The sequence below is a fragment of the Protopterus annectens genome, chromosome 2.part1 (genome assembly GCF_019279795.1).
Source record: "Protopterus annectens isolate FY-2018-M chromosome 2.part1, PAN1.0, whole genome shotgun sequence".
Classification (NCBI taxonomy): Eukaryota; Metazoa; Chordata; order Ceratodontiformes; family Protopteridae; genus Protopterus; species Protopterus annectens.
Window position 1 is genome coordinate 150,740,828 of NC_056729.1, and position 15,545 is coordinate 150,756,372.

The 15,545-nt window shown below is 41.4% G+C and overlaps 1 protein-coding gene across 1 annotated transcript in view; it reads right to left on the reverse strand.

The window, feature by feature from the left end:
- ADGRA3 (adhesion G protein-coupled receptor A3) overlaps positions 1 to 15,545 on the reverse strand; it is a gene marked incomplete in the record, with an annotated part of 1,325,547 nt that overhangs the window by 57,518 nt on the left and 1,252,484 nt on the right. The window contains 1 exon segment of the mRNA XM_044062081.1: positions 13,772 to 13,893. Coding sequence (XP_043918016.1) covers positions 13,772 to 13,893 — 122 coding nt within the window.

Here is a 15,545-nt window from a genome sequence, read left to right on the forward strand (position 1 = left end):
ATAAGAGGCAAATGTTACACCAATGCTGTTCGTATCAGGAAAAGGAAAGAAATGTTACTGGAAAACAAGCCCTTAAGTAACCAGAAAAATATGAGGATAGGTGCAAGTTTAAAATATAACATACGACTAATGGCAAAAACATGTTTAAAGACGTATGGAAAAAGAAATACAACACAGAATATAAATTAGTTACATGGATGACAGATGCTAAACGCATGTTTCGACTATTTAAGGACTGGTAAAGATAACATAAATAAGGAAAAATGCAACAGTTAACTCGGGATGATACAACCTTAGAAACATATTAACTACATGCTTACAAGTTGTTTCATCAGCCTGCTTACAGACAGATAATATAAAACAAAATAATTCTGTAGTCTGTCACCATTAAAATAGGAGTGGCAACACAGTTAATGGTCAAATTCAGTTAGAAACAGCAGACTGGACTCAGGCAAGGCACATAAGTGGCCCTTGGATTTCATCAACCTGCTGATTCAATTCCACATCTGATTCAAGACTGCAGATCAAATATGGAAATTAAGTAAATTTTGTGTGGGAAGACAAAGCCCTTTAAAACCCCCATATTCAGTGCCATCTCCCCTCCACTCTCTACCTGAGCAACCAATTGCAGACTCTGCACTTTGCAGAAATGAAGACTCCCCATGCAACACCCAGTACGAAAGTCTGACTGTGCATTAATGACCAGCTGGCCATAGCACAAACTATCCTCCAGGCCCAAACACCGGAAGATCTAGGGGGAAAAGTGAAAGAAGGGATGTTCAAACACATTTAATTTGTTACTACTTATACTTTGATAGCAAAAGTCAAAAAGAATAAGGACTAGTAAATGTAGGCAAGAACTATACAGGCCAATAAATCTTTATTTAACATTTACCGGGAAAGTCTGACTTGGAATGAGCCAATTTTCAGCAGAGACCTGGGAGAAATGCTCCAGACGCATATCTTTGTAACATAGGAAGAAAACTGGAGCACCCAGAGGAAAACCCACACGAATGCAGGTAAGGCATGCAGATTTCGCAAAGAAGACACCCCAGCTGAGAATCAAACCAGGAAACCTCTTGCTGTGAGGCAACAATGTTAACCACTGCACTGACCAATAAAGTTTGCATACCCTGGACTAGAACACTGGACCTTCGGCATTGCAGTGCAACACTGTACACATGTCTCCAAAGGATTTGTTGTATAAATCTTCTAAGCAGCACTGGAAAGTATGTGGAATTATACCTAAGTTAACTCAATAAATTATAACAAACACCATTTTTAAAAATGCCTGCATAACAGTTCGATCTCCCATAGCAAGAGGTGGATGTACACCGGATATAAAAAGTTTACACACCCCTGTTAAAATGCCAGGTTTTTGTGATATAAAAAAGAGACCACAATAAATCATTTCAAAACTTTTCCCACCTTTAATGTGACCTATAATATGCACAATTCAATTGAAAAACAAACAAATATGTAAAATAAGTTGGTTGAATAAGTGTGCACACCCTTAAACTAATACTTTGTTGAAACACCTTTTAATTTAATTACAACATTCAGTCTTCTTGGGTACACACCTGTCATCAATTAGAGAGATTCTGATTAGCCCCAAATAAAGTTCAGCTGTCTTAGTAGGTTTTTCCTCACATTTACTCAGTTGCCTGTTACAGCAAAAGCCATGATTCGCAGAGAGCTTACAAAGCATCAAAGGGATCTCATTGTTGAAAGGTATCAGTCAGGAGAAGGGTACATAATTTCCACAGCACTGGATATAACATGGAACACAGTGAAGACAGTCATCAAGAAATGGGAGAAAATATGAGACAACAGTGACATTGTCAAGAACTGGGCATCCCCCCAAAATTACTGAAAAGACTAGATGAAAACTAGTCAGGGAGGCTGCCAAGAGACCTACAACAACATTGAAGGAGCTGCAGGAATTTCTGGCAAGTGCTGGTTGTGTACTACATGTGACAACAATCTCCCATATTCTTCATATGTCTGGACTATGGGGTGGGGTTGCAAGACGGAAGCCTTTTCTTACACAGAAAAACATCCAGGCCCAGCTAAAATTTGCAACACAATACATCAAGTCTCCCAAAAGCATGTGGGAAAACGTGTTATAGTCTGATGAGACAAAAGTTGAACTTTTTGGCCACAATTCCAAAAGGTACGTTTGGAGCAAAAACACCACTTCGCATCACCAAAAGAACACCATCCCCAAGGTGAAGCATGACGGTGGTAGTATCATGCTTTGGGGTTGGTTTTCTTCAGCTGGAACCGGGGCTTTAGTCAAGGTGGAGGGAATTATGAATAGTTCCAAATACCAGTCACTTTTGGCTCAAAACATTCAGGCATCTGCTAGAAAGCTGAAGATGAAGAGAAATTTCACCTTTCAACACGATAATGACCCCAAGCATACATCCAAATCAACAAAAGAATGGGCTCACCAGAAGAAAATTAAAATTTTGGAATGGCCCAGCAAGAGCCCAGACCTAAATCCAATAGAAAATTTGTGGGGTGACCTGAAGACACAAGGGACGTCCTCGTAATTGGACAGATTTGGAGAGCTCTTGCAAGGAAGAGTGGGCAAATATTGCCAAGTCAAGATGTGCCATGCTGACAGACTTCTACCTAAGAAGACTGAATGTTGTAATTAAATCAAAAGGTGCTTCAACAAAGTATTAATTTAAGGGTGTGTATATGTATGCAAACAGCTTATTGTACGATTTTATTTTTTATATTTTTTCCCCTAGCAGATTTTTTTTCAATTGAATTGTACAGGTTATATGTTACATTAAAGGTGGAAAAAGTTTTGAAATGATTTACTGGGGTCTAATTTTTTTTATATCACAAAAACCTGGCATTTTAACAGGGGTGTGTACACTTTATATTCACTGTACCATAATACTAAAATAATGAGTGCCACTGTAATCATAACCTACTCTCCACTTCCCCTTTTTCCATCACTTCTCCCGTACTATTACTCCACCTCCTTACTGTTGTGTTCCCTCTTGTCTCGCACATAATGCTCACTTTTAAAGGACTCGCATCATATTTCTCTAATCAGCTCTGAGAATGGCGTTCCCAAACAGATTTACATGCAGGTTGTTTAGGGATATAGTCTCTAGTCCTTCCATACTAGGGTTACCACCTGTCCCACTTTGCGAGGGACAGCCCCTCTTTGGGCGGTTGTGTCCTGACCAAAAATATTAAATGTGGCAAATGTCCTGAAATTTTAGGACATAATTATGTCCCATATGTAATGTAATAGTTGCATACAATAGTTCTTTCTGTATCTAAATACCTACATGTTACAAGAAACAGGATAAGCAACTAAACTGCTACAAGAATAAGCTTATATTTAGGCAAAAAGGAAAGTTCTATCCCTTGTACTGACCGTGGGTTTGTGTCGGCCTGTAAAATCTGATGTGTGTCCCGAAAATGTCCCACTATGGCCATTTGAAAAGGTGGCAACCCTATTCCATACATTTCCACAATAAAACAACAGTTCCATAACCCTGTTCCCAGTACTGCTTGCTCTCTCAGCCATGGACTGAGTTTACTAATTCTCTCTTTCCTTCACTATCTGCACGAGGTATTGGCAGAATGTTTTGCAAGGCTACTCAGTGCCACTAAGTTGCTATAAAGTTCCTCAACTCCAGAGCTCTAAGTTGTGCAAACTCACCTATATCAGCAGCTAAATAACTTGCCCTCAAGATACAAATAAGCACATAGTTTCTCTCTCTTTTTCAGTCCACTTTCAACAAAGCCTCCTCTGCTTTAACCTGAGTGCTGACAGTTCCCACCAAAACTTAATTCTCTTCCCTCTCTTTCTTCCACACCAAATACTACATTTGATGGAATCCCATAAAAATCTCATAAATGCTCCACCAACTAACCTTCCTACCCACTCCATATATACCTCTCAACAGATATGATTTAGACACAGATTTGACTTCTGCAATCAGAATGAACTTCACTCCTAGATTTATGATGTTTCTAAAAGACAGGCCTGTTTGTGGGTACATACTTATTAAATAACTAAACTACGGCTATACAAACACTCAGTACCACTAACTATTCAGAATCTAGTATATAAAGACACTCAATTGTGAAAAATAAGAATAAGCTCTTTTTTTCTGACCCTCTGCTATGATTTTTAATGCTAAGCGGTGTGATTTCATCCCTACCTGTCTTTGGCCATTTCACGGCATTGTTTCTGAAATTCTCTTTAGCATCCTGATGTCACATGGGATCTTTACATCACACCTTTAATGAATCCTCCTCTGCCCATTCTTATCATGGCAGCAAGTATGGTGCTCACTAACATCTCCTTAGACTTCAGTGCAATCAGTTCTGAAGTCAGTGCATCCCAAGGTGGGAGAAAACTGTGATGGCAGAGCCCAATTCAGCCAAGTGGGCATCCTGACTGTTGTACTACTGCACACATATCCTGTTTACTTAAATTCAGCAAAATAAGTTAATTTGACTTTAAAGCACCATCATTTCACTAGCACTATCATTTTTGTTTAACACCCATGCATAAATTATTTATTTTTGCATTATCTTGAATGCAAATGTCCCAATAAAGCTCACAACCTGTTTTCAAGGGACACCCAAAATGGCATTAATACAAGTTGGTAGAAACTTGAGGCAGGACAAAAGGAGAGTTTCTCTGCTCATTTTGATATTTCGCATGGGATTTTTTTTAAACAATTTTATTACTTCAATTAAATAAAAAAATAAAGACATTATACTAACATAGCAATGAAGAGGTCCTTATCTGCCTGTTTGGCACGGTCAGTAGTACAACAAAAATTAATTCCCTTAGATGAAACATTAAATGCAGGTCTCATTTACCAGAGTTGGTGGCAGTTCAAGTGGATGTAAAAGATCCCCTGGCACTTAAAAAAAGGAGTAGGTGAAGTATATGCAGTGCACTGGCCAAATTTTGCCTAGTCAACATGAGTACTAATGGGAAACTCCCCAAGGCGGCCACTAATCTAGTAGGACTAACCCTCTCTGCAAAAGGTACCAGGAGACTCCCTTAAGAGAGGGCCAGTAACCTAGTGGGACTAACCCTCTCAGTAAAAGATAAACAAAAATAGAATATGTTGAAGAAACAAAAATATTACTGTGCACCACAGGACTGTTGGCATCCACGTGACCCTACCACCACACCAGAGAGATGGGATGTCAGTTTAGTGGCTCCCCATGGGCTGACACCTCAGAAATGCAGCTATTCCATGGTGCACTGTCGTGAGAGTACTAGAACATAAACACAAGCAGAGAGAAAGAGGAAAGAAACCATGACCTTTGGAGCCTCAAGACATCAAATGCATATGTGAGTGAGTGAGTGAGTGAGAGACAGAGTGACTGCAACCCACTGAACAATATGCGTATCCTGTAGGACTCTCTCCAATTAATTTCAAGTACTTTACCTTAGCAAATCTTTCTTGCAAGTAGAAGAAAGCAAATATGCGGGAATTCTTTCTATTAGATGTCAGGGCCCATCAATGCCTTTTACTTGAAAAAGCAAAATGGATCTCGGTTATTGCCAGGACATCCATGTTAACAATAGCAAGACACTTCTGGAATATTATCCCTCACCAGCAAACAGAAATAGTATAAAACATCAGGCTCCTTGAAATCATGAAATATATGAAATCCTCCTTCAGCCTTGTTAACAGGTGAGACAGCCTTTTCAAAGTGTGAATCTGTGACTTAGAAAATTAAATTGATTTATCAACAAAGAAATAAAAACAAGTAACTAGTTTGCAGTTCTACACTTGAAGAGCACATAACTCCTATTTCCATATGCAAATTTTTTAAAGACAAGGAGTTATCTTCACTGCACTAGGGCCGTCCCAAACTGTACTGTGTAAACTGTAAAAATCATTGTGTAACTTGTAAATGTACATAGTAGATTTTATTCCTCTGTCCATTCAAATTTGCTTTACGATGAGGTGTTTTTATTATAATGTATTACGTTCACTCTCTTAACAGTCTGAATTCCAGCTACTGTAAATATACTACTTGGCTTTGGTGAAGGTTGCTCCTGAAAAAAGTCTTTGGCCCATTCAAAATGAATGGACAAAGAGAGAAAAGGTGCTGCTTTCAGAAAAGGGGTCTCAAAACAAAGACAGCATAACCACACAGAGAACTGTGTATAGGGATATGACTGGGACTAGTTTGTTGGGTAGTTATCCTCGGACTGCTTCTGTGTCTCACTCTCCCACACTGAAAATGTTATATAGGCTCAGTATACCTCTGTAAATACTCGAGTACATCATTCAGGCCATTACATCTATCATGTTTAGAAAACCCAAAGTCCAACTTCATAATCCTGTTCTTCTAAATGTCAGAATGTTCTACAGTGTTCCCTCACTCTGCTGTAAGAAAAAAACTAACCTAACCTAAGTGGTGTTCAGAAGGATTACAAGGAGGAAGTAGACATCTGAACTGCTGCCATCAAACCTGCTGGAACAATACTGCCCACCTGCAGGAATGACAGCACAACACAATCAGCAAACAAGCTGGATAGCATTAGTGAAGTATGATAATTATGTGGTGTACACGTCTCTGACAAAGACCACAAAAATAACTAAAGAGGATACGTAACATATGGGAGAGTAGCTGAGTATAAGTGATGACAGGCTTTTAGCAACCATGATGAGGACCACGCAATGCTCTTATACACACAAATATATGCATCTTGTAGCTACATGAAATATACAAATCCATATGTGCACATGCACGGTAGTACACTTGAGCATGGTCAATTCCATGCACTCACATGCACCCACATATATACGAGTGGTCATACTGACATGTATATGCGCAAGCACACACGAATATATAGGTGGACTCTCAGAAGTGCACGCACACAGATATATATATATATATATATATATATATATATATATGGGTCTACTTTGAAACATCTAAAACCCATAACATCTAATTTCATAACATTGCGACCAGAACATCTAAAACCCAAAAAGTACAGTTTTGTACCTACCATAAATGTAGATGTTCGAGTGCTAATACAGCTGCAGTAATCACAGATGGGTTTTCTGCTGTCAGGCGGTCCCTCGGTCGGCCGAATTCCAAAGTCTTGGTCCGGCGTCGGTTGTCGTCGCTTTCTCTTCTGACGTCAGAGAGGCCAGAGTATATAAGACACAGCCAACGCCATGTTCTTCAGTCTTTCTTGCCCCAGATGTCAGGTGCCCCCAGAAGGAAGGCAATACATAAATTATGCTTATATGTGTATACATGCAATGCAATATAATCCAAAATCAGTGGTTGCAAGCAAATAAACCATAGAAGGATAACCCAGTCAGGTTGTATGAAGAGGCTGTTAGGCCCCATGCCTTTACCAAGTGGGGAAGGAGGGAGGGAAACCTGTACTGCAGCTGTATTAGCACTCGAACATCTACATTTATGGTAGGTACAAAACTGTACTATGTTCATCGTGCATACAGCTGCAGTAATCACACATGGGTAGAGTCCCAAAGCTACGCACAGGGTGGTAGGTACTAGGAGGAACTGGGTTGAGCCAGAATGCCCTGCAAAACAGCAGTGGCAAAGCCTGCTCTGGTTCTGGAATATAAAGGCAGGTGGTAGTGTTTTGTGAAGGCATGTACAGAACTCCAAGTGGCTGCCTCCAGAATATCTTTGGTAGGAACTCCTCTGAGGAAGGCTGTAGTGGTAGCTGTGGCCCCGGTGGAGTGTGATCTGATACCTGTAGGAACATATTTCCCATGATAGGAATAACAAAACCGTATGCAGTGGCCTATCCACTTTGAAATAGTCTGCTTGGAAACTGGCTTCCCTTGAGCCCCTTCAGCATAGGACACAAAGAGTTGTTCTGATTTCCTGAAGGACTTTGTTCTGTCCAAGTAGTAACGTAGCTGCCTATGGATGTCTAAAGAATGTAGCAGCCTTTTCCCTTTGTTTTGAGGATTGGGGTAAAAGGTAGGAAGGTGTATGGCTTGATTTAAAGCTACCCTGGATACCAATTTAGGCATAAATGATGGGTTGGTACGAAGGGAAACCCTGTCCTGATGGAAAATGAGAAAGGGCTGCACTGCTATGAGGGCCTGTAGCTCCGAAACTCTACGAGCTGAAGTGATAGCCAGAAGGAAGGCAGTTTTCCAGGACAAATATTGCAAATCTGTTGAGGCAGCTGGTTCAAAAGGAGGCAATGTTATTTTTTCTAGTATGTAATTAAGATCCCAGGCTGGTATTGGTTGTTTCCTTGGTGGTCTAATATTCTTGGCCCCTCTGAGGAACTGTCGTAAGAGTGGGTGAGAAAATAAAGGAGGATCCGTGTTGTATTCTGCAGAAATGGCTGAGGCATGGATTTTTATGGAAGAAAATGAAAGTCCACTGTTCAGCAGCTCAGCTAGATACTGTAATACCCGAGGCAAGTTCAGTTTTCTAGGGTCCTGGCCTTTTTTCTCATTCCAAGAACAAAACCGCTTCCATTTTGCAGAGTAAGCTTTTCTAGTAGATGGCCTTCTGGCCTCCAAAATGACATCCTGCACCTCCTTGGAGAGTAGGGTCTGTTGTGGTGTTAAGGAATTTTCCATGCAGCGAGATTGAGTGTTTTCAGCTGACTGTGGAGAGTTTTGTAGCTGTGCTGAGTCAGCAGAAGAGGCATTAGAGGCAGGGACCAGGGAGGAGTATGTGTTAGGCTCCTCAGTAGTGGGTACCAGTGTTGCCGTGGCCAATCTGGAGCAATCAGTATCATCTTCGGTCTGTCTGCTCTTGCTTTCAAAAGTACCTTGGGCAGAAGAGGCAGAGGTGGGAATGCATAAACTGTCCATGCTGTCCAACTGAATGAAAGGGCGTCCACTCTCCAGGCCTTTGGATGAAAGGTCCTTGAACAAAACGTTTCCAATTGATGATTCCTGTGGGAGGCAAAAAGATCTATGTCTGGCCTCCCCCACACTTGGGTTATTTCTGTAAACACCTGAGGATGCAATTTCCATTCGTGTGGATCTGTCATATTTCTGCTTAATTTGTCTGCCAGCGTGTTTTCCAATCCTGGCAGGTACTGGGCTTGAAGTTCGATTTGCCATTCCAGAGCCAAGTTCCAAAGAGTCATGGCTAGTCTGCACAAGGGGTATGAATGTGTTCCTCCTTGTTTGTTTATGTACCACATTACTGTGGTGTTGTCTGTTCTTATCAGTAATTGTCCTGGATGCAGGAAGTCCTTGAAAGCTGTAATTGCATTTATTACTACTAGCATTTCTTTTTGATTGATGTGAAGGTGCTTTTCTTTTCGGGACCATTTGCCCTGGATGCACCTGTCCGTCATGTGCGCTCCCCAGGTGTAATCTGAGGCATCTGTTGTGATAACTTGCTTTGCTTGAGGCTTGCAGAATGGGAGGCCTGTGTTTGCTTGACATGCTTGGGCACACCATAGAAATTCCATTTGCAAACATGGGATTATTGGTATTATTGTTTCCAAACTGTGACTGTGTTGAGACCATAGGTTTTTTAGGTACCACTGAAGTTTCCGCATATGCAGCTTTGCACATGGGATTAAAAGAATGCAAGATGCCATGAATCCCAGAGCCTGCAGGATTTTCCTTGCAGTAAGCCTGGTACTTTTTGCTAGTATTTTGAAGTAATGAGATAGTTGCCCCTGTTTTTCTGGTGTAAGATAGGCCATCTGGGTGTTTGTGTCCAAGTTGGCACCCAGGAAAGTTATTTTCTGAGATGGTGTTAGCCTTGATTTCTCTTTGTTGATTGTGTATCCCAGAGAATGCAATAACCGTGTCACATATGCCAGATGTTCCAGAAGTATGTGTTTACTGTCCGCTTGGATCAGGCAGTCGTCCAAATAAGGGTAAATTTGTATCCCTTGAAGTCTGCAGTAGGCAATCACTGATGCCAGGCACTTTGTGAATACTCTGGGCGCAGTAGATAAGCCAAAGGGCAATGCAGAGAATTGATAGTGGATTGAACCTGCAAGAAATCTGAGGTATCTTCTGCAGCTTTGTCTGATTAGGACATGCAGGTATGCCTCCTTGAGGTCCAATGTTACCAGCCAAAACTCCTTGCCCAGCATGGGAAGAAGTTGCTGTAATGTGAGCATCTTGAATTTTGGTGCAGTAGAAATGTGTTTAGGATGGATAAGTCCAAAATGGGTCTCCAGTCGGTTCCTTTCCTTGGTACCAGAAAAAGTCTTGAATAAAAACCTTGACCTTGTTTGTGAGTAGGTACCTCTTGAATAGCTCTCATGCTTATGAGCTTTGAAATTTGTAGTTGTGCCTCTGCCCTTTGATTCTGTGGCAGGTTTGGCATGCCTCTCATTTTGGAAGAGTGTGAAAATGAAATTTGTAGCCTCTGTTTATAATGTCCAGGATCCATTTGTCTGTTGTGACAATATGCCAATTGGCTGCAAATAATGCTAGCTTTCCTCCCAGAGGTGCTGCCAGCTGAGACGTGCTTGGCATGGAAATGCGGGAGTCATTGGGTTTGCTTCCTGTATTGTTGTGCACTGTCCTCGCCCCCTCTTGGTGCTGGAGTTTGCCATTGTCGTCCTCTATATGATCCTTGTGATTGCCCTCTGCCCCTTGTGTGTCTGTATCTACCTCTTTGGAGCTTGTCAGTGGCTGGAAAGTACCAGTTTTTTGAATGCCAATTTCTGCTAAAACGTGGTGGTTGGACCTGTAAAAAGGCTTTGACAGTTTGCATAGATTTGGCTTTTTCTTCCATTTTCCGTAGTATCTCCTCAGCATTAGTACCAAACAGCACATCCTTTTGTAAAGGAGCATCTAGAAGTTTAGCTTTGACATGATCAGGCAAGTTTTGTTCTCTAAGCCAAGCATGTCTGCGAATGACAGATCCTGTAGCAGCCGCTCTACTTGAAGCCTCTAGGGCATCATAACCACATTGTAAAGTGTGTTTACCCACTTGCTCTGCACTATGCATCATATCCTGTAACTCCTTTAAATCTGGTTGTTCAGGTTGAGACATTTTATTCCTTAATTGTGATAACAGGAACTGTTGATATTTAAGCATATGAAACTGACAATTTAAGGCCCTCATGGCTAGGGTGGCCAAGGTATATACCTTTTTACCCCACCTTTCTAAAGATCTTGATTCCCCTTCTGCAGGAAGTGGATTCTTGGCAGTGGAGGCCTTCAATCCCTTGGGGCCTTGTGAAATGGTTTCAGGGTCAGCATTATGGCTTTTGAAGAGAAATTGGTGAAAGTTGGGTACTCTGTAATACCTATCAGGTTTGGCTGGTGCAGGAGGTAGAGAATTCAGGTTAAGGCAAGCCTCCGAATAAACATCATCAAGTATGTCCAAAACAGGGGGTATCGCCAGAGGTCTGTGTTGAGGTGACAAAAGAAATTCCCTGAGCCTTTTCTTAGAATCTGAAAAGTCTTGGCCTTCTCAATGGAAGTGTTCCCTCAAGGTGTGCAAGGTTTCCCCAAAGGAAAAATCCTCAGGAGGAGATACAGAAGGGATGGACTGTTCTGCATCCAAATCCTCAAAAGGGGAGTAAGAGTGTTCCTCTGCATCAGAATGTTCTGATAAAAAGGATCCCTGATTAGGAGGAGAATCTTTCTCCATTCTGGGTCTCTTGTCTGGAGGGGGTTGAGAACCTCTGATAAGAGTAATTAAATCCTCAGCCATTTTAAGCATCTGTTTTTTAGGCATGGGACCTGGAGATGGGCCCTGTGCAACAGGCCTCTTGGGGTGCCTGGCTGCTTTGGATTTAGTAAAGGCCTTAATAGAAAAAGAAGATGAGGGTCTAAAGACACCGTGGGTGGAGGTGGACCTGTCCACATTAGTAGGCTCAACATTAGCAAAGGCTTCGGTTGTAGTCTGGGAAAGGGCCGAGGACCCAGCTGTCTCGGGTACAGAAGACACCGCCAAAGGAGTGCCGTCGGTAGTCAGGGACTGCAAAGGCGTCTCGCTGAGAACCGGACCACGTGTAGCCTGTTTTGGCGTGGTGTCGGTCCTTTTCCTTGCGTTTTTTGGACAAAACGGTAGTCGGAGTGTCCGACGACATTTTATAATCAAAGGCTTTACCAAAATACTGTTGGGCGAACTCCGCCCGACGTTTAATAGTGCGTTTATTGAAGGTAGCGCAAAAGCGACAGCCCGAGACGTTGTTGTCTGGGCCTAAACAAGGTATGCAGAGGGAATGGAAATCCTTATGCGGTATTTGCTTCCCACAAGAAATACAATTATTAACTTTTTCTAACATCGGTCTGAGGCAAGAAAAGTTTCCCCAACGGGGTACTTAGCTTTAATGAAGACTTCGGTTTCCAAAATTTTCGTAATTCAGGAGCTGGCCGACCGGCACTTGCGAACTGCTTCTGCTTCGGGCACCGCACGGCAAAAAAGACTGAAGAACATGGCGTCAGCTGTCTCTTATATACTCTGGCCTCTCTGACGTCAGAAGAGAAAGCGACCACAACCGACGCCGGACCAAGACTTTGGAATTTGGCCGACCGAGGGACCGCCTGACGGCAGAAAACCCATCTGTGATTACTGCAGCTGTATGCACGATGATCATCATCTAATTTCATAACATCTAACACTACAAATCACAAGAAAATAACACCCCCTCCACATATAACACCACCAAACACATGTTTTACTGCACTTCTGCAGGGGAGCAAGCCCTCCTGCACCCCCCCATGGGGGAGCTCCTCCCCCCACACCCCCCGTAAATTAAATATACCAACTCCAAGATCGCACTACAGTGGGAAAAAGTTAATTTCCTAACCCCACTGTATCAAGTCCCTCTGCCAAAACGTAGTAAAAATTGTGTGTGGCAGTTTAGTGTCATTATATGTGGAGGAGATGTTATTTTCATGGGATTTGTAGTGTTCGATGTTATGAAATTCAATGTTATGGGTTTTAGACGTTTTGAAGGAGACCCATATCTATATATCTATATATATCTATATATATATATATATATATATATATATATATATATATATATATATATATATATATATATATACATACACACACACACATATACATACACACACGTGTGTGCATGCAAAAACACATACTCATGTCATACAAGACATATCAGGAGGTGTAGGCTAATTTTAAGTGAGGTACTCCACAAAAGCAGGGGATAAGTCTAAGATGCACTCATTGCCCACTTTCTTGAATATACTGGTACTCACAACAGTGGGCAGCCTAAGTTACTTAGCTAACCACTATAGCACTTTATACATCTCAAAAATGATTAGGAGTTTTGGGGTGGAGAAGCTGAGACTGAAATATGATGAAACATACATGAGCGCACACATGCTTTGGGAGGCTAGAAAACAGCTTAGGGTAGATTGTGACAGCTTCTCCTAAAAGGTTCCTGAAACTAAATTTTCCAAAGCCCTCTTCTCCGATATGTATGAGAAATGCTACATTTAGACCCTACCTATCTCTCATAAGGGGTAGCAGAGCAATGCAGCCAACTGCACCCCCAGAACAGAACGCTAACAGGCATGCTCTTTAGGCATATGCCCTCCCTTCTGTGCCTTACTTGTTGTTAATCAAACTGCTTTTGAACCAGTCTTTGTAGTACCGCATGTAGTTAGTACTAACTAGCAATGTTCTGACACAGAAGGGGAACAGAACAGGATATTCCACAGTTGTGCACCACTTCCTTTCAAACCACTCCAGCACAAAATGCATGCAATACTTGGGACCACTTTCTGTGCTTCAGAAATGTGACGAAGTCCTGTACAGTTTACTTATGTGCTCATTTGCTTACCTGTGATGGTATATGTAGCTAACAAGAATTATTAAAAGACATAAAAGTAAAACGACAGAAGCGGCATAGACAACTGGATGCAAGAGTTCAGCAGAGTGGGAAACTTCTGGTCTGGTCAAATCCTGCAAGGTTAAAAAAAAAAAAAAGTAAACTCTGGCATATGCTTGATAACTGTACATTTTTAACTGCAGCCAAAGGTTAAGCTGATTACTTTTTAGTGAATGGATATATGACCACATAAAACAGATAATATAGAGCCATTCTATGAATGCCAACAAATGAGAATCCCATCAAAAAAGCACTGTGAATGCTTGCAGTAAGATGAGTTTAGAAAAACATAAAAGCAGATCTCCGAGGGAGTGACTCCAAAAGTAAATACTTTCTTTCCTTTGTCATTCAGCAGTTTCCCCCAACAGCACTATCATCAGACGTGCATCAACTTCCTTCTCATGTCTTTGCATCAATCAATCAGGCTGATTAGCACCATTACTTATGGAACTTGCTCATGTTATCTTCAGTTCTTCCACTGAGACATTAGCAATAATAATCACACAAAAATTGAACTTAATAAACTGTACACATAACTTTGTTAGACAACAAGTATAAATATTGTGTGCATGAGCTACTGTTTCAAGTCTTTCTCACTAGATTGATTAAGGCAAGTACCTCACAAGCATCTATTATTTACAGGCATGGCTCCTACAGCTGTTTAAAAGTTATACTTAAATTTGTAGAAGTATGCACCACAGAACTAAATGCAGTCAACCACTACTGGAATCCGGGCTATCAAATGTAAGTGAGGTCAAGTCACTGGGTGATGGCTTGGTAAGAATGCAATCGAATAAATGCATGCATACTGAGTTGTGGATGTGTGTCTGAGTTTGGGATTAAAGGGTGAAAACATGTTACAAATGGGCAATAGGTAATGTGAATTGTGCACACATGGGTAATGTGCAGTACCAAAGGCATGAGAACATCAGATTGATGACCTTGATACGAGTGATGGCATACAGGAATCCTGAAGAGGTATATATCAGTTAAAGTATGTAAAATACTTCTTAGTAGATCAACACAGCCATTACACCACACTCATGTGTGCGTCTGTGGTTGGGTTCAAATTCTGTTATGCAGAAATTTGATAAGTTGTTTTCTTCTAGCTCTTCTACATTTGACACCCATGCCTTATGCAGGCAAACTTTGTGACATTAAACCACATTATGAGACTACATACTTTGACACCACTAGTATACCCTAAACCATCTTCTGAAACTGAGGAGAAGAAAGATTTGTCTTCTACACTGTTTATAAGCAACATACCAACATACAGTGAATCAACTTTGAGGGAACTCCAACAGCCAAGGCTGGATACAAGGACTGGTCAATCAGCACTGAATGAGAGAAATGTACTCTGGCCCCACCATGCAGAATCTTCTTGTACGACAACTTATGTAGCCAGACAGTCAGTGTCCATTACAACTAACTCACTACCCAAAGACTTCAGTCAAGAAATGGGCTGCATCCCAAGCAATACAATTATTGTGATGAAGAGGCCAAAGAACAAACAAAAGGCCAAGGGAACAAGAGTCCTGAAGCACATAAGTACCAAATGGTGCCTTACTGCTAGGGGTGCAGTGGACACAATAAGGTGTAAACAAAGAACCAGGTGACCATTTCACATATGTGCAAAGCAGAAATTTTGAAGCATGCACTGGAAGCAGCCATACTTGTAATGAAACACTCTTTGGCAGCAACATCTTCCAATGGGCAAATAAAA